Source organism: Hypanus sabinus, unplaced genomic scaffold (assembly GCF_030144855.1).
Source record: "Hypanus sabinus isolate sHypSab1 unplaced genomic scaffold, sHypSab1.hap1 scaffold_213, whole genome shotgun sequence".
Taxonomy (NCBI): Eukaryota; Metazoa; Chordata; class Chondrichthyes; order Myliobatiformes; family Dasyatidae; genus Hypanus; species Hypanus sabinus.
Window position 1 is genome coordinate 645,705 of NW_026780235.1, and position 24,758 is coordinate 670,462.

At 50.7% G+C, this 24,758-nt stretch overlaps 1 protein-coding gene across 1 annotated transcript in view; it reads right to left on the bottom strand.

The window, feature by feature from the left end:
- Window positions 1-925: 925 nt before the first annotated feature.
- Window positions 926-24,758, bottom strand: part of LOC132387721 (CD209 antigen-like protein C) — a 44,041-nt gene continuing 20,208 nt past the window's right edge. The window contains exons 4-6 of the mRNA XM_059960081.1: window positions 9,517-9,659; window positions 8,026-8,090; window positions 926-4,762 (exon numbers count right to left, since the gene is read on the bottom strand). Of these exons, the coding sequence (XP_059816064.1) occupies window positions 4,579-4,762; window positions 8,026-8,090; window positions 9,517-9,659 (392 nt within the window). The 3' untranslated portion in view covers window positions 926-4,578. The remainder of the gene's footprint in view (window positions 4,763-8,025; window positions 8,091-9,516; window positions 9,660-24,758) is intronic.

Genomic DNA, 24,758 nt, shown 5'->3' on the forward strand with positions numbered 1-24,758 from the left:
TTTGTAAAGTGAAACACTTTGTAGTTATAGCAGAGACTATAAGAGAGCAGGCTGAGAAAACGGAGGCAACGAAAGCTGCGACCGCACGCGTCCGGGTGATCCGGCCCGCATGAAGCTGCATTTTGCTCAATCCGGCCCGTGACCTAAACTGTGTTTGACACCCCTGGTGTAGACCAATAATAACATTACCGATCTACAGGTAGTGTTGCGGTAGCAGAGAGGCTACAGAAGGTCTTAAACAGATTCGGCAAATGGACAAAGGTGCAGCAGGTAGATTACAGAGTCGGAGAGTGTATGGTCATACACTTTGGTAGAAAAAAATTGAAGCGCCGACTATTTTCGAAGTTAAGAGGGAACTAAAATATCCAGGGTGTGAAGGATTCGTTTGTGATCAATTTCCAGGTTCAGACCGCACCGAGGGTTGGTACCCCTCAGGTTCAGGTGTAACCTGTCCTCTTTTTACATGTCATCTCTTCCCCTGAAAAGACCCCCATGATCTAGAAATCTGATCCTCTACCACGCACTAGTTCTTCAGACACGCATTCATCTTCCAAATCATCCTCTTTGTACCGTCACTGGCATCTGGCACAGGCAGCAACCCGGAGGTGACTACCCTGGAGGTGCTGCTTCGCAGCTTTCTACCTAACTCCTTATATTCAGGACCTCCTCCCTTTATCGACCTGTGCCAGGGATGGCCAACCTATGGCGCTTGTGCCAGAAGGGGCGCATGGGATGATTACAAGTGGCACATCGCACCCCAGTGATAATAATAAAAAAGTCAGCCTACTCTTGCCAGAAGTATTAACCAAAAACCGATTTGTAGAAACGAAACAGGAATTCAAGAAGCTTAGAGCTAGAAATAGGTTTTGCTGTGAATAAATCTAAAACTTAGCAATTAATTTTAGCGATTTTATTATTTTGTGCACATCTTTTGGTGAATGTGATGATAATTTCATTTCGGAGGGCTGGAATATGTAAACAAGGATGTAATTTTAAGACTCTACAAGGCACTGGTGAGGCCTAACTCGAGGTGTTGTGGAGTTTCGGAACCCTGATCGAGGAAAGTATGAGTTTCCATCAGAGAGGTTTAACAGGAGTTCCACAAGAATTATTCGAGGATTGAAAGTCCTGTCATGCGGAGAAACGTTCACGGCTCGGGCCTGTACTCACTGGAATTCAGAGGATAACGGGTGCCTAAAGGGCACCCTCTCTATTCTGAGATGTATCTTCTGGTCGTTCACTCTGCAACCGGCAGGAAAATCCTTCCCATCTCCTCTTGAGCAAAGCCTTTTCACCGCTCGAGAGGTTTCGATGAGTTGACGCTTTTTTAAAAAAAAATAAACACCTGTGCATCAACCACAGGGTCATCAAACGCTCTTGATGGAATAATTTTTATGAAGCTCCTTTGAAACCTCTTCATCTTCAGCACACCCTCTGCAAGATTAGGGGCCCACAATTGTTCACAATGCTCCACCGGAGGCCTCCCCATTGCTTTGTAAAGTCACAATATTACATCCTTGTGTTTTACTCTCACCCCCTTGAAATACATGCCACCTTGGCATTTACCTTCCACAGCGTGTAAATTGACCTTTAAGTGATCCCATTCAGCCTTAGTTGTTTTATGTTCACATCATTTAGAATATAGCGTACATCCTGACTACTTCCCCAAAATCGCCTGCCCCCTCAGCCAGTCTTCATTTCGTCTGCAATCTTCGCAAAAAGCGCTATGAGTTCCAACTTCCATATGATTGACAGACAAGGTAAGAAGTTCTGGTCCCAACATAGACTACATGTGCAAAGTGATCAGTCATAAATAACAATTGTAGCACGGAAACATGCCATAACGGCTGTTCTCGTCCGTGCGGAACGCTTACTCTCATCCAGTCCCACCGACCTGCACTCAACCCATAGCCCTCCATTCCTTTCCTGTCCATACACCTATCAAATTTTATTTTTTTAATGACAATATGGAACCTGTCTCTACCACTTCTTCTGGAAGCTAGTTCCACACAGCTACCACTCTCTGAGTCAAGAAATTTCCCTTCGGGTTACCCTTAAACTTTTGCGTCCTAAATCTCTTCGCATATCCTCTTGTATGAATCTCCACTACTCTCAATGGAAAAAGCCTAGCCACGTCGTCTATCTATACCCTCATAATTTTAAATACCTCTATCAAGACCCCCCTCAACCGACTACGCTCTGAAGTATAAAGACCTAGCTTGTTTAAACTTACGCTGTAAATTACCCAGGCCAGCATACCAAAATCTTTCTTCACCAACCTATCCACATGATTTTCTACCTTCAGGGAACCATGCACCATTATTCCTATATCACTCTGTTCTACTGCATTCCTCAATGCCTTACCATTTACCATGTATGTCCTATTTGGATTATTCCTATCAAAGTGTAGCACCTCACACTTATCAGCCTTAAACTCCATCTGCCATCTTCAGCCCAACACTTCTAACTGGCCTAAATCTCTCTGCAAGCTTTGAAAACCGTCTCCACTATCCATAACGCCACCTAACCTAGTATCATCTGCATACTTACTGAAGTCCATATAGATAACATCCACTGTTTTACCCTTGTCTACTTTCCCAGTAACCTCTTCAATAAAATTTGTCAAATGTGACCTTCCACGCACAAATTCGTGTTAAGGCCTGCGGGGACAACCTCAGCATGCAGGGATGAGAATTTAGAACGTAAGTTCGGAGGGATTTCTTCTGCCATGAGGGTTGATTGGAGGAATTCCTTGCGGCAGGCGGCGGCGGAAACCAAGTCAATATGTATATGCAACACATCGGTAGATCGAGGTAAACGCTTCTGCTGAGGGAATTCAGCAGCTGGACTAAAAAAAAGCTAAAACAAAAAGGAGGAAATCTCATGATTACAGCCTCAGCCATGTGAAATTGGCTTAAGGTAAAGAAGATTAGAGAGTTAAATGCGTGGGTCAAGGATTGGTGTGGGAGAACTGGGTTTGAATTCATTGGAATCGGCAACAGGAGGGAGCTGTTCAAATGGGACAAGATGCATCTGAACCGGGATGGGACCTGGATAACAGCGAGACGCAGAACGACGTTCTGTTCAGCAGACTGGCGGAGTAAGGATAAAGTAAAAGCGAGAAGTGTGGATAAAGATCCAGTAAAATCAAAAGATAAAAAAGAGAAAAGTAAGAGAGTAGTGAACGGAAACGAAGAAAATTCAAGTGTAAAGAGAGAAAGATGACATGATTTTAAAAGCACAATGAGTGTAAAATCACGTTATCTGAATGCCCTTAGTTTTCAAAATAAGGTCAGTGAACTTGTGGCCCAAATCAGTACAAAGTGGAGTGATTTAGTGGTCATTACAGAGACGTGGTTGCAAAGTGGAAAGGATTGGGAATTCAATATCCAAGGATATCAGTTAATACGAAAGGATGAGCAGGAATGTTAAGGAGGTGGTGTAGCGCTCTTGATTGAGGCTGAGGTCAGGGAGATAGTGGGGGACGATATGGGATATATGGAGCAGAACGTGGAATCCATCAGCGTGGAGATAGCACATTCACTGAAACACGAAGAAGGTGTCACGTTCCCGACGGAACAGCGACAGGCTCCCAGGATTCGGCGCGTCCATTCCCCGGAGTGTGGTGAGCGGTCACCTTCTCCTTAAGGCTCAGAGTGTTAATTATTGCCCGTCAACAACCCTCCCCTCCATCGAGGACATGGTCAAGTAGGAATGCCTCGGGAAGACCGTATCCATCAGCGTGGACCCTCTCCCGCCGGGAAATGCCCTGTGCTCATCGGTACCATCGGGGAGGGGTTACAGGCGCCTGGAAACTCAACAATTTACAAGCAGTTGCCTCCTCTCCGCCATTAGAGTGCGAACCCTCCCTGAACACTTTAACACTTCTTCGGTATTCACCTTCATTGCAGTATTTATTAATTCTCCCAATTTACGTTAATTTTACATCTTTGCACCGTACCGGGGTCACGTTGAAGTTGTACAAGGCGTCGGTGAGGCCGCGCTTGGAGGGGGGTTTCCGGTTCTGGTCGCCCTCCTGTAGGAAAGATGCCACTGAGCTGGAAAGAGTGCGGAGGGAGATTTATGAGGATGTCGCCCGGTCTCGAGGGTCTGAGTTACGGACAGAATGCAAGCAGGAAGGATGTGTCTACATTTCTTGGAGCATGGGTATGAAGCCAGGAGGGGCTCAGAGAGGGTAAATGTGCACAGCCTTTTCCCCTGGGTTGGGGAATTGAGAGCCAGAGTTCACAGAATTGAGGTGAGAGTGTGTGGAGAGAACGGAGAGAGGAAAGGCAGAAAATGGGGTCCGAGGGGGAGAGAGCAAGGGCAGAAGCGGAATGAGCTGGGGAGAAGGGCAAAGAGAGGTGTAGAAAGGGAGATTAAATGGGGGGATCGGGGCGGGAAGGGTGAAAATTGGTCTAGATGGGGAAAGGGAGAGTAGTGGGGGAGAATGAGAATGCGAGTAGAGGAGGAGACTAGGGTAGGAAGGAGGGGAAGAGAGGGTGGGAAGAAGTAAAAAGATGGGAGTTTGAGAGTGGGGTAGATTGAATGGGGAGAAGCGGGATGCATTCATTTGATTTAAGTCTTCCCCACGGGGTGTTGACAGAGACCTCGGATCTCTTCAGGAATATCCCGGCATAAATGTGCCGACTTCTCGCAGATGAATCTGTGTTTATTTTTGCAACTGGTGCTCCAGTCCGCGTTGCATTTACTGCAGCTGAACCATCGATAGGACTTGTACAGAAGATTAGAGTCCACCTTCCTGTGAAAGAGGGTTAGACAGAGAAAAAAACAGATCCAGCAGGCAACCGGAGATCGTCGGAAATAACTATTCCACTGATCTGCGCTCGCCCCCCAGCCCCGGATCCACGGCCGTACGAATCCCACTACACCCCTCTCCCCGACAATCCCGAGTCAGATCCCAAATAAATCCCACTGCACCACCTTCTCCCGGCAACCCTGGGTCAGTCAACAGACTAATCCCACTGACCCACCCTCTCCCAACAAACCTGGGTCAGTCAGCAAACTAATCCCACTGCACCACCTTCTCCCGACAACCCTGGTTCAGTGAACAGACTAATCCCACTGACCCACACCACACACAGCCCGCTGTCATTCTGCAAATCAATCCCACTGACCCACCCTCTCCCGATAACCCTGGGTCAGTGAACAGACTAATCCCACTGACCCACACCACACACAGCCCGCTGTCTATCTGCAAATCAATCCCACTGACCCACCCTCTCCCGACAACCCTGGGTCAGTCAACAGACTAATCCCACTGACCCACACCACACACAGCCCGCTGTCATTCTCCAAATCAATCCCACTGACCCACCCTCTCCCGACAACCCTGGGTCAGTCAACAGACTAATCCCACTGCACCAGCCTCTCCTGACAACCCTGGGTCAGTCAACAGACTAATCACACTGCACCACCCTCTCCCGACAACCCTGGGTCAGTCAACAGTCTAATCACACTGCACCAGCCTCTCCCGACAACCCTGGGTCAGTGGACAGACTAATCCCACTGCACCAGCCTCTCCCGACAACCCTGGGTCAGTCAACAGACTAATCGCACTGCACCACCCTCTCCCTACAACCCTGGGTCAGTCAACAGACTAATCCCACTGACCCACACCACACACAGCCCGCTGTCATTCTGCAAATCAATCCCACTGACCCACCCTCTCCCGACAACCCTGGGTCAGTCAACAGACTAATCCCACTGACCCACACCACACACAGCCCGCTGTCATTCTCCAAATCAATCCCACTGACCCACCCTCTCCCGACAACCCTGGGTCAGTGAACAGACTAATCCCACTGCACCAGCCTCTCCCGACAACCCTGGGTCAGTCAACAGACTAATCACACTGCACCACCCTCTCCCGACAACCCTGGGTCAGTCAACAGTCTAATCACACTGCACCAGCCTCTCCCGACAACCCTGGGTCAGTGAACAGACTAATCCCACTGCACCAGCCTCTCCCGACAACCCTGGGTCAGTCGACAGACTAATCACACTGCACCACCCTCTCCCGACAACCCTGGGTCAGTCAACAGACTAATCCCACTGCACCACCCTCTCCCGACAAACCTGGGTCAGTCAACAGACTAATCACACTGCACCACCCTCTCCCGACAACCCTGGGTCAGTCAACAGACTAATCGCACTGCACCACCCTCTCCCTACAACCCTGGGTCAGTCAACTGACTAATCCCACTGACACACACCACACACCGTCCGCTGTCATTCTCCAAATCAATCCCACTGACCCACACTCCCCCGACAACCCTGGGTCAGTCAACAGACTAATCCCACTGACCCACACCACACACAGCCCGCTGTCATTCTCCAAATCAATCCCACTGACCCCCCCCTCTCCCGACAACTCTGGGTCAGTCAACAGACTAATCACACTGCACCACCCTCTCCCGACAACCTGGGTCAGTCAACAGACTACTCACACTGCACCACCCTCTCCCGACAACCCTGGGTCAGTCAACAGTCTAATCACACTGCACCACCCTCTCCCGACAACCCTGGGTCAGTGAACAGACTAATCCCACTGCACCAGCCTCTCCCGACAACCCTGGGTCAGTCGACAGACTAATCCCACTGCACCAGCCTCTCCCGACAACCCTGGGTCAGTCAACAGACTAATCCCACTGCACCACCCTCTCCCGACAAACCTGGGTCAGTCAACAGACTAATCACACTGCACCACCCTCTCCCGACAACCCTGGGTCAGTCAACAGACTAATCGCACTGCACCACCCTCTCCCTACAACCCTGGGTCAGTCAACAGACTAATCCCACTGACCCACACCACACACCGTCCGCTGTCATTCTCCAAATCAATCCCACTGACCCACCCTCCCCCGACAACCCTGGGTCAGTCAACAGACTAATCCCACTGACCCACACCACACACAGCCCGCTGTCATTCTCCAAATCAATCCCACTGACCCACCCTCTCCCGACAACCCTGGGTCAGTGAACAGACTAATCCCACTGCACCAGCCTCTCCCGACAACCCTGGGTCCGTGAACAGACTAATCCCACTGCACCAGCCTCTTCCGACAACCCTGGGTCAGACAACAGACTAATCACACTGCACCAACCTCTCCCGACAACCCTGGGTCAGTCAACAGACTAATCGCACTGCACCACCCTCTCCCGACAACCCTGGGTCAGTCAACAGACTAATCACACTGCACCACCTCTCCCGACAACCCTGGGTCAGTCAACAGACTAATCGCACTGCACCACCCTCTCCCGACAACCCTGGGTCAGTCAACAGTCTAATCCCACTGACCCACACCACACACCGCCCGCTGTCATTCTCCAAATCAATCCCACTGACCCACCCTCTCCCGACAACCCTGGGTCAGTCAACAGACTAATCCCACTGACCCACACCACACACCGCCCGCTGTCATTCTCCAAATCAATCCCACTGCACCACCCTCTCCCGACAACCCTGGGTCAGTCAACAGACAAATCCCACTGACCCACACCACACACAGCCCGCTGTCATTCTCCAAATCAATCCCACTGACCCACCCTCTCCCGACAACCCTGGGTCAGTGAACAGACTAATCCCACTGCACCAGCCTCTCCCGACAACCCTGGGTCCGTGAACAGACTAATCCCACTGCACCAGCCTCTTCCGACAACCCTGGGTCAGACAACAGTCTAATCACACTGCACCACCCTCTCCCGACAACCCAGGGTCAGTCAACAGACTAATCACACTGCACCACCCTCTCCCGACAACCCTGGGTCAGTCAACAGACTAATCACACTGACCCACACCACACACAGCCCGCTGTCATTCTCCAAATCAATCCCACTGCACCACCCTCTCCTGACAACCCTGGGTCAGTCAACAGACTAATTCCACTGACCCACACCACACACCGCCCGCTGTCATTCTCCAAATTTATTCCACTGACCCACCCTCTCCCCACGGCCTCGTGTCACTCTCACCCCACCGACCTGTAACAGTCCAAACCTCACCCGTCTCTGCATTTTCCGATCCAGTAAGCTCTGTTTCCATTGTCCATAGATGTGGAAATAAAATCCTGTGAAATTAAATCCCTTCGATTAATGTGCATGCAACGCCCTGGGAAATGTTTCACAGCTAATGTAATGGTTTCTCTGTAGCAGCAGTGTGTTTGTGTTATGACGAGAGATAACGGGGGCTTTGGACTGTGTGGCGTCCCATGATGGGAGGGGTTTTCTTTCCTGTGAGCCCGAAAGCGAGGGACTCGCGGGCTTTTGTTTGGCAGAAGATGGAGAGAGAAGATGCCAGATCGGGGTAATCGTAGACTGCAGGCCTGAGCGGACTTGGAATGGGACGGGAGTCGACCACGCCCGGGGGAAATCGATGGAAAACGGACGGACGGGAAAACAGTCAGCTCCAAGGAGCGCATTAGACTGTTTCATTAAAATGGTAAAATTGTTTTCCAGACAAACCCTGCAGTTAAATGAAGAATCATAAAGTTCAATTGTTTAATTGCAAATGGTGTACTGCTCGTTATTTCATGGGATTGATTTATAACCGGGCCAGACGTACACACAAAAAAGCTTTTCTCGGTTTGGCCGACCCGGAGACAGTATCGCCCTCACACACCAGACAAAGCATGCTGGTAGAACCTAACGGTTACATTTAGCGTCTCTCCTTGCCTGACCACGGGAAAATGTGAAGAGACGGCACAGGGATGGAATCCCCAGTGTCAGATCCCAGGAATGGGTGTTGGGACAGGTTTGTGGGAGTTTCACTCTGTGCCTGATCCAGGGAGTGTCTGACGGGACGGCGTGGAGGGACTTCATTCTGTCACAATCAAAAACTTCCATAATTGCACCGTGCAGAGCATTCTGACAGGCTGCATGACTGTTTGGTATGTTGAGGGGGGGGGGGGGGGTGGCTGCTGCACAGGACCGAAAGAAGCTCCGGAAGGTTGTAAATCTAGCCAGCTCCATATTGGGCGCTTGCCTACAAAAGGACATCTTCAGAGAGCGGAGTCTCGGAAAGACAGCGTCTATTATTGAAGACCTCCAGCACCAATGGCTTGCCCTTTACTCACTGTTCCGATCAGGTAGGAGATACAGAAGCCTGAAGGCACACACTAAGTGATTCAGGAACAGCTTCTTCCCCTCTGCCATCCGATTCCGGAACGGACTGGAAACTTTGTACACTACCTCACTTCTTATAACGTAGACTATTTCTGTTTTTTTTACAAAATCTATTCAATGCTTGTGTTTGATTTACTTGTTTATTTTTATTATGTTTTATTTTATTTATTGTTATTTTCTCTCTTTCTGCTAGGTTATGTGTGGCATTGAATTGCTGATGCTAAGCTAACAAATTTCACGTCACGTGCTGGTGATAATAAAACTGATTCTGCTTCTGATCTGGCGGGAGTTCCGCTCTCTGTCTACCGCGGGGGTGTGTGATGGGACGGTGGGGAAAGATTCAAACTATGTCAGACCCCGGAAATCACATACCTCTTCCTGGTTTGAATTTATTTTGAGGAGCCTTGCATCAAAGATTGAACAATGTTCCGTCGCTCCATCGTAAGATTCTTCCAGGTTGGATAGGAAATAACACCGACCTTCATTTTCGATCCATTCCTGAGGACACGCTGGCACTGCAAATCAGGAACAAACAGAAGTGAATCTCCCTCCATAAATCCCATTGCACCGACTGGGATCAGACACAGTCAACTTCCCACCACAACGTCCCAACCCCGATTCAGACAGCAGGTGTCGCTGCTTTCACTCCGACCCATCACACACTCTTCGGGTCAGACACAGAGTGAATCGCCCTCCTCACCGTCCCATCACACTTTCCCGGGTTCAGACACAGAGTGAATCCCCCTCCACACCGTCCCATCACACATTCCCGGGGTCAGACACAGAGTGAATCTCCCTCCACACCGTCCCATCACACACCCCCGGGGTCGGACACAGAGTGAATCTCCCTCCACACCGTCCCATCACACACTCCCGGGGTCGGACACAGAGTGAATCTCCCTCCACACCGTCCCATCACACACTCCCGGGGTCGGACACAGAGTGAATCACCCTCTACACCGTCCCATCACACACTCCCGGGGTCGGACACAGAGTGAATCTCCCTCCACACCGTCCCATCACACACTCCCGGGGTCAGACACAGAGTGAATCTCCCTCCACACTGTCCCGTCACACACTCCCGGGGTTAGACACAGAGTGAATCTCCCTCCACACCGTCCCATCACACACTCCCGGGGTCGGACACAGAGTGGATCTCCCTCCACACCGTCCCATCACACACTCCCGGGATCAGACACAGACTGAATTTTCCTCCGCACCGTCCCATCACACTTTCCAGAGATCAGACATGCAATGAAACTACCACGGCACCGTCCCATCAGTAGTAGAGTGAAAGTCCTTGCGGGCCATTCAAACACACACTTCCTGACTGCTCAGACACAGATTTGGGTTCAGCACACAATGTCCCGGCACACACTCTCGTGGACAGACGAAGCATGAAGCTCTTGTATCACAGTCGCATCATCATCTTCCGGTGTCAGACACAGAGTGACGCTCCTTCCAGACTGGCCCATCACACACGACCCTAACCCTAATCCACACTCTCACACACTCCTTGGGTCAAACACCCAGTGAACCTTCCTCCACACTACCCCAATACAACCTCCCGTGATCAGATAGGAAAGAAAACACTCGCTGCTTCCTCCCGCCGCACACTCCCGTGGTCAACTATAGTGTGGTGCTCCTTCTGCCCAGAGACATCACAGTGTTCAGAAAACGAGAGAAGTTTCCTCCGCACCGTCCTATCACAGAGATATCTGACACAGAGCGGAACATCATCCAGGCCCGCGTTCCCTGTGTCAGACAAACACATACCCCACCCCCCTCACATCCACCAAAGGCATTCACCCACCCTCCCTCCTTCCCGCAGTAGCTCCTCGTCACATACATCTGTATCGAACACAGAGTCCCATCAGACACGCACGGGGTGAGACACAGATTTACGCTCCCTGCACACCGTCCGATCACACACTAACACGGCCAGACTCAGGCTGAAATTCTGAAGGTCACTGGTTCGAGCCTCGGCTGAGGCAGCGTGTTGTGTCCTTGAGAAAGGCACTTAACCACACATTGCTCTGCAATGTCACTGGGGCCAGGCTGCATGGGTCCTAGTGCCCTTTCCTTGGACAACATCGGTGGCGTGGAGAGGGGAGACCTGCAGCTTGGGCAACTTCCGGTCTCCCACACAACCCTGCCCTGGCCTGCGCCCTGGAAACCTTCCCAGGCGAAAGTCCATGGTCTCACTAGAACAACGGGGCCTATAAACCGAAATTTTAAAAAATAAACTTAGAGAGTCCTGCTTTATATTATTGGCTACTTTGCCTTCATAGTCCAGTTTTTTTTTTATTATTTGACAGCCTTTCTAGTTGCCTTTTGCTTGATTTTAAAAGCTTTCAAGTCATCCAATTCCTACTCACTTTTGCCATTTTACATGGGCTTTCCTTGGCTTAACTGCAATCCTTAATTTCCTTTGTCAGCCACGGATGTCTACTCTTATCGTGTGAGAACCTCTTCTTCGTTGGGGCGTATGTATCCTGTTCATTGTGTAAAATTACCAGAAATTTCAGACTGCCGGCATCCCATCCAGTCCCCACCTCCTGTCTACATGGGCAAGCTCCTCTCTGATGCCTCTGTCAGTCCCATTATTCCATTTTGATGCTGATACATGTGACTGACGCTTCCCCCTCGCAAATTACAGAATTAATTTAAACACACCTCCTCAGTGAACAGACTTGTGACTTCTGACCCTCGCACTGAGGAGTGTTGAGGACTCGGTTTGAGAAATCCCGGACCCTGGCAAGCGGGAGACAACACACCATCCGGGAATCTCATTCTGGCACGGCGAACCTCCTGTCTGTTCCCAAAACTCACAAAACCCCCATCACTGCAGCGTGTCTCTTCTTTCCCCCCTTGCCTTCTGAGACAGGAGGCAGACCCACTCCAAACAGCCGACCACAGGGACCTCCCTCTATTAGTCCGTATGCCCGACTGCATCTGAAGTGTTACACCGGGTGCTGACGAGGATGACCACTGAACTGGCTCCTGAACCGCTTTCCCCTTCCTGGCTGTCACCCAGTTTACTGTGTCCACCTTGGATGCAACTGTCTCTCTGTGGATGTCTCCGTTTATTCCCACGCTTGACTTCCTGCCAAAGAAGCGCCGCTTTATCCATTATACTCCACACATTAAAATTCAGCACCTTCAGTCCTGTGTTTGTGCTTTTCGATGCTGTCCACAATTGACCAAGCATCTCAGACGATTGACTGCGACGTTTCCCGTTCAACAGCCCCCTCAGTACACACTAACAGAGAGTAAATCGCCTTCCTCTGTTTGTAAAACCAGTTACCTCATCTTCAGCACTATCTTCAGCCTTTCCTCACATCCTTCTGCATTGAAACGTATGAGCTCAGGGCAGGCGTTTCACTGAACTCAACCATCTGATTACAAACTCTGTGTGAGCTCTCACCATCATCCGCCTCCACAACCTCTCCGCTAACTCATCTGGCACTCTGGTTCCCATCCCGCTGGAACGGGTAGACATCCGTGAGTGTAAACTGTATAATCCCGGCGAGCATGGTGCTCGGGTTCCAATACTGAGATGACTACCCTGGAGATCCTGCCCTTTAACCCTTATCCCTCTACTCCCTCGTCACTCGCCCTAGCCTTGCCATTGGTAGCCAAATGGAACACCATCTGACTTGCTTTCCATTGGGCCTTGGACCATCTGGACAATTACAATACCCACATCGGGCTGCCGTTTATTGACAAATGCTTAGATTGAGGATGATCTCAAAATGGCGGTGCAGGCTCGAAGGGCCTATTGTCTATTGTCTATGATAGATCTGGCCACCACAGACTCGTAGAACATCCTCAATCATTTCCTAAGTTCTTATCAACAATCTCCACATCCGGGACAGTGCGTCTCCCTCTGCGGCAGAATGTTTGACTTCCTTATCGAGTGTAGCTCGGTGATAACATTTCACATCAACTAACAGCACAACACAGACCCTTCGGCCCACAACGCTGTGCCGTAAATGTCGTTACTTTGGAAATTATCTAGGGTTACCTGAGCCTGAGTCTCCAGAGGGTTCCTGTGCTGTGGAGGACGTCCTGCCTCGTCCCTGTGCCGACGATGCCGCGCCCCAGTGGCTCCAATGACTACAGATCGGTGACATTGACCTCCCACATCGTGAAGACCCTGGGGAGTCTTGTTCCAGACCAGGTCCGGCCTATGGTTAGGCCACACTTACACCCGCTCCAGTTCGCATACCACCCCCGACTAGGAGTTGAGGATGCCATTATCTACCTGCTGAACCGTGTCTACGCCCACCTGGACAAGCCGGCGAGCACTGTGAGGATCATGTTTTTTGACTTCTCCAGTTCGTTCAACACCATCCGCCCTGCTCTGCCGGGTGAGAAGCTGACCGTGATGCAGGTGGATGCTTCCCTGGTTTCATGGACTATTGATTAACTGACTGGCAGACCACAGTACGTGCGCTTGCAACACTGTGTGTCAGACAGAGTGGTCAGCAACACTGGGGCTCCACAGGGGACTGTCCTGTCTCCCTTTCTCTTCACCATCTACACCTCAGACGTCAACTACTGCACAGAGTATTGCCATCTTCGGAAGTTTTCTGATGACTCTGCCATAGTTGGATGCATCAGCAAGGGAGATGAGGCTGAGGACAGGAAGACGGTGGGAAACTTTGTCACATGTTGCGAGCAGAATCATCTGCAGCTTAATATGACACCTGAGGGGGGCCAAGGCACCGGTGACCCCTGTTTCCATCCAAGGGGTCAGTGTGGACATGGTGGAGGATTACAAATACCTGGGGATACGAATGGACAATAAACTGGACTGGTCAAAGAACACTGAGGCTGTCTACAAGAAGGGTCAGAGCCATCTCTACTTCCTGAGGAGACGGAGGCCCTTTAACATCTGCCGGACGATGCTGAGGATGTTCCACGAGTCTGTGGTGGCCAGATCTATCATAGACAATAGACAATAGACAATAGGCCCTTCGAGCCTGCACCGCCATTTTGAGATCATGGCTGATCATCTACTATCAATACCCGGTTACTGCCTTGTCCCCATATCCCTTGATTCCCCTATCCATAAGATACCTATCTCGCTCCTTCTTGAAAGCATCCAGAGAATTGGCCTCCACTACCTTCCGAGGCAGTGCATTCCAGACCCCCACAACTCTCTGGGAGAAGACGTTTTTCCTTAACTCTATCCTAAATGACCAACCCCTTATTCTCAAACCACGCCCTCTAGTACTGGACTCTCCCAGCATCTGGAACATATTTCCTGCCTCTATCTTGTCCAATCCCTTAATAATCTTATATGTTTCGATCAGATCCCCTCTCAATCTCCTTAATTCCAGCGTGTGCAAGCCCAGTCTCTCTAACCTTTCTGCGTAAGACAGTCCGGACATCCCAGGAATTAACCTTGTGAATCTATGCTGCACATCCTCTACAGCCAGGATGTCCTTCCTTAACCCTGGAGACCAAAACTGTACCTAATACTCCAGGTGTGGTCTCGCCAGGGCTCTGTACAAATGCAAGAGGATTTCCTTGCTCTTGTACTCAATTCCCTTTGTATTAAAGGCCAACATTCCATTAGCCTTCTTCACTGCCTGCTGTACTTGCTCATTCACCTTCAGTGACCGATGAACAAGGACTCCTAGATCTCTTTGTATTTCACCCTTACCTAACTCTACACCATTCAGATAATAATCTACCTTCCTGTTCTTACTCCCAAAGTGGATAACCTCACATTTATTCACATTAAACGTCATCTGCCAAGTATCTGCCCACTCACCCAGCCAATCCAAGTCACCCTGAATTCTTCTAACATCCTCATCACATGTCACACTGCCCGCCAGCTTAGTATCATCAGAAAACTTGCTGATGTTATTCTCAATGCCTCCATCTAAATCTTTGATGTAAATTGTAAACAGTTGTGGTCCCAATACCGAGCACTGTGGCACCCCACTAGTCACCACCTGCCATTCCGAGAAACACCCATTCACCGCTACCCTTTGCTTTCTATCTGCCAACCAGTTTTCTATCCATTTCAATGCCTCCCCCCCCCACCCCCCCCCCCCCACACCGATGCCCTGAGCTTTGATTTTACCCACCAATCTCCTATGTGGGACCTTATCAAATGCCTTCTGAAAATCGAGGAACACTACATCCACTGGATCTCCCCCGTCTAACTTGCCGGTTACATTCTCGAAAAACACCAATAGGTTAGTCAAGCATGATTTACCATTGGTAATTCCATGCTGGCTTGGCCAAATCCTATCACTGCTCTCTAGATATGCCACTATTTCATCCGTAATAATGGACTAGCATTTTCCCCACTACTGAGGATAGGCTGACAGGTCGATAGTTCTCTGTTTACACCATCCCTCCTTTCTTAAAAAGTGGGATAACATAAGCCATTCTCCAATCCTCAGGAACTGATCATGTTTGCTGTTGTGTACTGGGGAAGCAAGCTGATGGTAGCAGACACCAACAGAATCAACGAACTCATTCCAAAGGTCAGAGAGATAACACTACCCGGGATCACACGTACAGTAAATCTCCCCCCACACCCTACCATCCCACACTCCCGGTGTCAGAGACAAAGTGAATCTCCCTCCACACCGTCCCTTCGCACACTCCCGGGGTCAGACACAGAGTGAATCTCCCTCCTCACCGTCCCATCACACACCCCCGGGGTCGGACACAGAGTGAATCTCCCTCCACACCGTCGCATCACACACTCCCGGGGTCGGACACAGAGTGAATCTCCCTCCTCACCGTCCCATCACACACCCCCGGGGTCGGACACAGAGTGAATCTCCCTCCACACCGTCCCATCACACACTCCCGGGGTCGGACACAGAGTGAATCTCCCTCCACACCGTCCCATCACACACTCCCGGGGTCGGACACAGAGTGAATCTCCCTCCACACCGTCCCATCACACACTCCCGGGATCGGACACAGAGTGAATCTCCCTCCACACCGTCCCATCACACACTCCCGGGGTCGGACACAGAGTGAATCTCCCTCCACACCGTCCCATCACACACTCCCGGGGTCAGACACAGAGTGAATCTCCCTCCACACCGTCTCATCACCCACTCCCGGGGTCAGACACAGAGTGAATCTCCCTCCACACCGTCCCATCACACACTCCCGGGATCAGTCACAGAGTGAATCTCCCTCCACACCGTCCCATCACACACTCCCGGGGTCAGACACAGAGTGAATCTCCCTCCACACTGTCCCGTCACACACTCCCGTGGTTAGACACAGAGTGAATCTCCCTCCTCACCGTCCCATCACACACTCCCGGGGTCGGACACAGAGTGAATCTCCCTCCACACCGTCCCATCACACACTCCCGGGATCAGACACTGAGTGAATCTCCTTCCGCACCGTCCCATCACACATTCTAGAGATCAGTCATGCAATGAAACTACCTCGGCACCGTCCCATCAGTTATAGAGTGAAAGTCCTTGCGGGCCATTCAAACACACACTTCCTGACTGCTCAGACACAAATTTGGGTTCAGCACACAATGTCCCGGCACACACTCTCGTGGACAGACGAAGCATGAAGCTCTTGTATCACGGTCGCATCATCATCTCCCGGTGTCAGACACAGAGTGACGCTCCTTCCAGACTGGCCCATCACACACGACCCTAACCCTAATCCACACTCTCACACACTCCTTGGGTCAAACACCGAGTGAACCTTCCTCCACACTACCCCAATACAACCTCCCGTGGTCAGATATGAAATGAAACACTCGCTGCTTCCTCCCGCCGCACACTCCCGTGGTCAACTATAGTATGATGCTCCTTCCACCCGGAGACATCACAGTGTTCAGTAAACGAGAGAAGTTTCCTCCGCACCGTCCTATCACAGAGATATCTGACACAGAGCGGAATACCATCCAGGCCGGCGTTTCCTGTGTCAGACAAACACATAACCCCCCTCACATCCACCAAAGGCATTCACCCACCCTCCCTCCTTCCCGCAGTAGCTCCTCGTCAAATACATCTGTATCGAACACAGAGTCCCATCAGACACACACGAGGTGAGACACAGATTTACGCTCCCTACACCCCGTCCGATCACACACGAACACGGCGAGACTCAGGCTGAAAATCTGAAGGTCACTGGTTCGAGCCTCGGCTGAGGCAGCGTGTTGTGTCCTTGAGAAAGGCACTTAACCACACATTGCTCTGCAATGTCACTGGGGCCAGGCTGCATGGGTCCTAGTGCCCTTTCCTTGGACAACATCGGTGGCGTGGGCAACATCGGTGGCGTGGGCAACTTGGGCAACTGCCGGTCTCCCACACAACCCTGCCCAGGCCTGCGCCCTGGAAACCTTCCCAGGCGAAAGTCCATGGTCTCACTAGAACAACGGGTGCCTATAAACTGAAATTTTAAAAAATAAACTTAGAGAGTCCTGCTTTATATTATTGGCTACTTTGCCTTCATAGTCCAGTTTTTTTTTTATTATTTGACAGCCTTTCTAGTTGCCTTTTGCTTGATTTTAAAAGCTTTCAAGTCATCCAATTCCTACTCACTTTTGCCATTTTACATGGGCTTTCCTTGGCTTAACTGCAATCCTTAATTTCCTTTGTCAGCCACGGATGTCTACTCTTATCGTGTGAGAACCTCTTCTTCGTTGGGGCGTATGTATCCTGTTCATTGTGTAAAATTACCAGAAATTTCAGACTGCCGGCATCCCATCCAGTCCCCACCTCCTGTCTACATGGGCAAGCTCCTCTCTGATGCCTCTGTCAGTCCCATTATTCCATTTTGATGCTGATACATGTGACTGACGCTTCCCCCTCGCAAATTACAGAATTAATTTAATCACACCTCCTCAGTGAACAGACTTGTGACTTCTGACCCTCGCACTGAGGAGTGTTGAGGACTCGGTTTGAGAAATCCCGGACCCTGGCAAGCGGGAGACAACACACCATCCGGGAATCTCATTCTGGCACGGCGAACCTCCTGTCTGTTCCCAAAACTCACAAATCCCCCATCACTGCAGCGTGTCTCTTCTTTCCCCCCTTGCCTTCTGAGACAGGAGGCAGACCCACTCCAAACAGCCGACCACAGGGACCTCCCTCTATTAGTCCGTATGCCCGACTGCATCTGAAGTGTTACACCGGGTGCTGACGAGGATGACCACTGAACTGGCTCCTGAACCGCTTTCCCCTTCCTGGCTGTCACCCAGTTTACTGTGTCCACCTTGGATGCAACTGTCTCTCTGTGGATGTCTCCGTTTATTCCCACGCTTGACTTCCTGCCAAAGAAGCGCCGCTTTATCCATTATACTCCACACATTAAAATTCAGCACCTTCAGTCCTGTGTTTGTGCTTTTCGATGCTGTCCACAATTGACCAAGCATCTCAGACGATTGACTGCGACGTTTCCCGTTCAACAGCCCCCTCAGTACACACTAACAGAGAGTAAATCGCCTTCCTCTGTTTGTAAAACCAGTTACCTCATCTTCAGCACTATCTTCAGCCTTTCCTCACATCCTTCTGCATTGAAACGTATGAGCTCAGGGCAGGCGTTTCACTGACCTCAACCATCTGATTACAAACTCTCTGTGAGCTCTCACCATCATCCGCCTCCACAACCTCTCCGCTAACTCATCTGGCACTCTGGTTCCCATCCCGCTGGAACGGGTAGACATCCGTGAGTGTAAACTGTATAATCCCGGCGAGCATGGTGCTCGGGTTCCAATACTGAGATGACTACCCTGGAGATCCTGCCCTTTAACCCTTATCCCTCTACTCCCTCGTCACTCGCCCTAGCCTTGCCATTGGTAGCCAAATGGAACACCATCTGACTTGCTTTCCATTGGGCCTTGGACCATCTGGACAATTACAATACCCACATCGGGCTGCCGTTTATTGACAAATGCTTAGATTGAGGATGATCTCAAAATGGCGGTGCAGGCTCGAAGGGCCTATTGTCTATTGTCTATGATAGATCTGGCCACCACAGACTCGTAGAACATCCTCAATCATTTCCTAAGTTCTTATCAACAATCTCCACATCCGGGACAGTGCGTCTCCCTCTGCGGCAGAATGTTTGACTTCCTTATCGAGTGTAGCTCGGTGATAACATTTCACATCAACTAACAGCACAACACAGACCCTTCGGCCCACAACGCTGTGCCGTAAATGTCGTTACTTTGGAAATTATCTAGGGTTACCTGAGCCTGAGTCTCCAGAGGGTTCCTGTGCTGTGGAGGACGTCCTGCCTCGTCCCTGTGCCGACGATGCCGCGCCCCAGTGGCTCCAATGACTACAGATCGGTGACATTGACCTTCCACATCGTGAAGACCCTGGGAAGTCTTGTTCCAGACCAGGTCCGGCCTATGGTTAGGCCACACTTACACCCGCTCCAGTTCGCATACCACCCCCGACTAGGAGTTGAGGATGCCATTATCTACCTGCTGAACCGTGTCTACGCCCACCTGGACAAGCCGGCGAGCACTGTGAGGGTCATGATTTTTTACTTCTCCGGTGCGTTCAACACCATCCGCCCTGCTCTGCCGGGTGAGAAGCTGACAGTGATGTAGGGGGATGCTTCCCTGGTGTCATGGACTATTGATTACCTGACTGGCAGACCACAGTACATGCGCTTGCAACACTGTGTGTCAGACAGAGTGGTCAGCAGCACTGGGGCTCCAAAGGGGACTGTCCTGTCTCCCTTTCTCTTCACCATCTACACCTCAGACGTCAACTACTGCACAGAGTATTGCCATCTTCGGAAGTTCTCTGATGACTCTGCCATAGGGTGCATCAGCAAGCGAGATGAGGTTGAGTACAGGGCTACGGTGGGAAACTTTGTCACATGGTGCGAGCAGAATCATCTGCAGCTTAATATGACACCTGAGGGGGGCTAAGGCACCGGTGACCCCTGTTCCCATCCAAGGGGTCAGTGTGGACATGGTGGAGGATTACAAATACCTGGGGATACGAATTGACAATAAACTGGTCTGGTCGAAGAATACTGAAGCTGTCTATAAGAAGGGTCAGAGCCGTCTCTATTTCCTGAGGAGACGGAGGCCCTTTAACATCTGCCGGACGATGCTGAGGATGTTCTACGAGTCTGTGGTGGCCAGATCTATCATAGACAATAGACAATAGGCCCTTCGAGCCTGCACCGCCATTTTGAGATCATGGCTGATCATCTACTATCAATACCCGGTTCCTGCCTTGTCCCCGTATTCCTTGATTCCCCTATCCATAAGATACCTATCTCGCTCCTTCTTGAAAGCATCCAGAGAATTGGCCTCCACTACCTTCCGAGGCAGTGCATTCCGCACCCCCACAACTCTCTGGGAGAAGACGTTTTTCCTTAACTCTATCCTAAATGACCAACCCCTTATTCTCAAACCACGCCCTCTAGTACTGGACTCTCCCAGCATCTGGAACATATTTCCTGCCTCTATCTTGTCCAATCCCTTAATAATCTTATATGTTTCGATCAGATCCCCTCTCAATCTCCTTAATTCCAGCGTGTGCAAGCCCAGTCTCTCTAACCTTTCTGCGTAAGACAGTCCGGACATCCCAGGAATTAACCTTGTGAATCTATGCTGCACATCCTCTACAGCCAGGATGTCCTTCCTTAACCCTGGAGACCAAAACTGTACCTAATACTCCAGGTGTGGTCTCGCCAGGGCTCTGTACAAATGCAAGAGGATTTCCTTGCTCTTGTACTCAATTCCCTTTGTATTAAAGGCCAACATTCCATTAGCCTTCTTCACTGCCTGCTGTACTTGCTCATTCACCTTCAGTGACCGATGAACAAGGACTCCTAGATCTCTTTGTATTTCACCCTTACCTAACTCTACACCATTCAGATAATAATCTACCTTCCTGTTCTTACTCCCAAAGTGGATAACCTCACATTTATTCACATTAAACGTCATCTGCCAAGTATCTGCCCACTCACCCAGCCAATCCAAGTCACCCTGAATTCTTCTAACATCCTCATCACATGTCACACTGCCCGCCAGCTTAGTATCATCAGAAAACTTGCTGATGTTATTCTCAATGCCTCCATCTAAATCTTTGATGTAAATTGTAAACAGTTGTGGTCCCAATACCGAGCACTGTGGCACCCCACTAGTCACCACCTGCCATTCCGAGAAACACCCATTCACCGCTACCCTTTGCTTTCTATCTGCCAACCAGTTTTCTATCCATTTCAATGCCTCCCCCCCCCACCCCCCCCCCCCACACCGATGCCCTGAGCTTTGATTTTACCCACCAATCTCCTATGTGGGACCTTATCAAATGCCTTCTGAAAATCGAGGAACACTACATCCACTGGATCTCCCCCGTCTAACTTGCCGGTTACATTCTCGAAAAACACCAATAGGTTAGTCAAGCATGATTTACCATTGGTAATTCCATGCTGGCTTGGCCAAATCCTATCACTGCTCTCTAGATATGCCACTATTTCATCCGTAATAATGGACTAGCATTTTCCCCACTACTGAGGATAGGCTGACAGGTCGATAGTTCTCTGTTTACACCATCCCTCCTTTCTTAAAAAGTGGGATAACATAAGCCATTCTCCAATCCTCAGGAACTGATCATGTTTGCTGTTGTGTACTGGGGAAGCAAGCTGATGGTAGCAGACACCAACAGAATCAACGAACTCATTCCAAAGGTCAGAGAGATAACACTACCCGGGATCACACGTACAGTAAATCTCCCCCCACACCCTACCATCCCACACTCCCGGTGTCAGAGACAAAGTGAATCTCCCTCCACACCGTCCCTTCGCACACTCCCGGGGTCAGACACAGAGTGAATCTCCCTCCTCACCGTCCCATCACACACCCCCGGGGTCGGACACAGAGTGAATCTCCCTCCACACCGTCGCATCACACACTCCCGGGGTCGGACACAGAGTGAATCTCCCTCCTCACCGTCCCATCACACACCCCCGGGGTCGGACACAGAGTGAATCTCCCTCCACACCGTCCCATCACACACTCCCGGGGTCGGACACAGAGTGAATCTCCCTCCACACCGTCCCATCACACACTCCCGGGGTCGGACACAGAGTGAATCTCCCTCCACACCGTCCCATCACACACTCCCGGGATCGGACACAGAGTGAATCTCCCTCCACACCGTCCCATCACACACTCCCGGGGTCGGACACAGAGTGAATCTCCCTCCACACCGTCCCATCACACACTCCCGGGGTCAGACACAGAGTGAATCTCCCTCCACACCGTCTCATCACCCACTCCCGGGGTCAGACACAGAGTGAATCTCCCTCCACACCGTCCCATCACACACTCCCGGGATCAGTCACAGAGTGAATCTCCCTCCACACCGTCCCATCACACACTCCCGGGGTCAGACACAGAGTGAATCTCCCTCCACACTGTCCCGTCACACACTCCCGTGGTTAGACACAGAGTGAATCTCCCTCCTCACCGTCCCATCACACACTCCCGGGGTCGGACACAGAGTGAATCTCCCTCCACACCGTCCCATCACACACTCCCGGGATCAGACACTGAGTGAATCTCCTTCCGCACCGTCCCATCACACATTCTAGAGATCAGTCATGCAATGAAACTACCTCGGCACCGTCCCATCAGTTATAGAGTGAAAGTCCTTGCGGGCCATTCAAACACACACTTCCTGACTGCTCAGACACAAATTTGGGTTCAGCACACAATGTCCCGGCACACACTCTCGTGGACAGACGAAGCATGAAGCTCTTGTATCACGGTCGCATCATCATCTCCCGGTGTCAGACACAGAGTGACGCTCCTTCCAGACTGGCCCATCACACACGACCCTAACCCTAATCCACACTCTCACACACTCCTTGGGTCAAACACCGAGTGAACCTTCCTCCACACTACCCCAATACAACCTCCCGTGGTCAGATATGAAATGAAACACTCGCTGCTTCCTCCCGCCGCACACTCCCGTGGTCAACTATAGTATGATGCTCCTTCCACCCGGAGACATCACAGTGTTCAGTAAACGAGAGAAGTTTCCTCCGCACCGTCCTATCACAGAGATATCTGACACAGAGCGGAATACCATCCAGGCCGGCGTTTCCTGTGTCAGACAAACACATAACCCCCCTCACATCCACCAAAGGCATTCACCCACCCTCCCTCCTTCCCGCAGTAGCTCCTCGTCAAATACATCTGTATCGAACACAGAGTCCCATCAGACACACACGAGGTGAGACACAGATTTACGCTCCCTACACCCCGTCCGATCACACACGAACACGGCGAGACTCAGGCTGAAAATCTGAAGGTCACTGGTTCGAGCCTCGGCTGAGGCAGCGTGTTGTGTCCTTGAGAAAGGCACTTAACCACACATTGCTCTGCAATGTCACTGGGGCCAGGCTGCATGGGTCCTAGTGCCCTTTCCTTGGACAACATCGGTGGCGTGGGCAACTTGGGCAACTGCCGGTCTCCCACACAACCCTGCCCAGGCCTGCGCCCTGGAAACCTTCCCAGGCGAAAGTCCATGGTCTCACTAGAACAACGGGTGCCTATAAACTGAAATTTTAAAAAATAAACTTAGAGAGTCCTGCTTTATATTATTGGCTACTTTGCCTTCATAGTCCAGTTTTTTTTTTATTATTTGACAGCCTTTCTAGTTGCCTTTTGCTTGATTTTAAAAGCTTTCAAGTCATCCAATTCCTACTCACTTTTGCCATTTTACATGGGCTTTCCTTGGCTTAACTGCAATCCTTAATTTCCTTTGTCAGCCACGGATGTCTACTCTTATCGTGTGAGAACCTCTTCTTCGTTGGGGCGTATGTATCCTGTTCATTGTGTAAAATTACCAGAAATTTCAGACTGCCGGCATCCCATCCAGTCCCCACCTCCTGTCTACATGGGCAAGCTCCTCTCTGATGCCTCTGTCAGTCCCATTATTCCATTTTGATGCTGATACATGTGACTGACGCTTCCCCCTCGCAAATTACAGAATTAATTTAATCACACCTCCTCAGTGAACAGACTTGTGACTTCTGACCCTCGCACTGAGGAGTGTTGAGGACTCGGTTTGAGAAATCCCGGACCCTGGCAAGCGGGAGACAACACACCATCCGGGAATCTCATTCTGGCACGGCGAACCTCCTGTCTGTTCCCAAAACTCACAAATCCCCCATCACTGCAGCGTGTCTCTTCTTTCCCCCCTTGCCTTCTGAGACAGGAGGCAGACCCACTCCAAACAGCCGACCACAGGGACCTCCCTCTATTAGTCCGTATGCCCGACTGCATCTGAAGTGTTACACCGGGTGCTGACGAGGATGACCACTGAACTGGCTCCTGAACCGCTTTCCCCTTCCTGGCTGTCACCCAGTTTACTGTGTCCACCTTGGATGCAACTGTCTCTCTGTGGATGTCTCCGTTTATTCCCACGCTTGACTTCCTGCCAAAGAAGCGCCGCTTTATCCATTATACTCCACACATTAAAATTCAGCACCTTCAGTCCTGTGTTTGTGCTTTTCGATGCTGTCCACAATTGACCAAGCATCTCAGACGATTGACTGCGACGTTTCCCGTTCAACAGCCCCCTCAGTACACACTAACAGAGAGTAAATCGCCTTCCTCT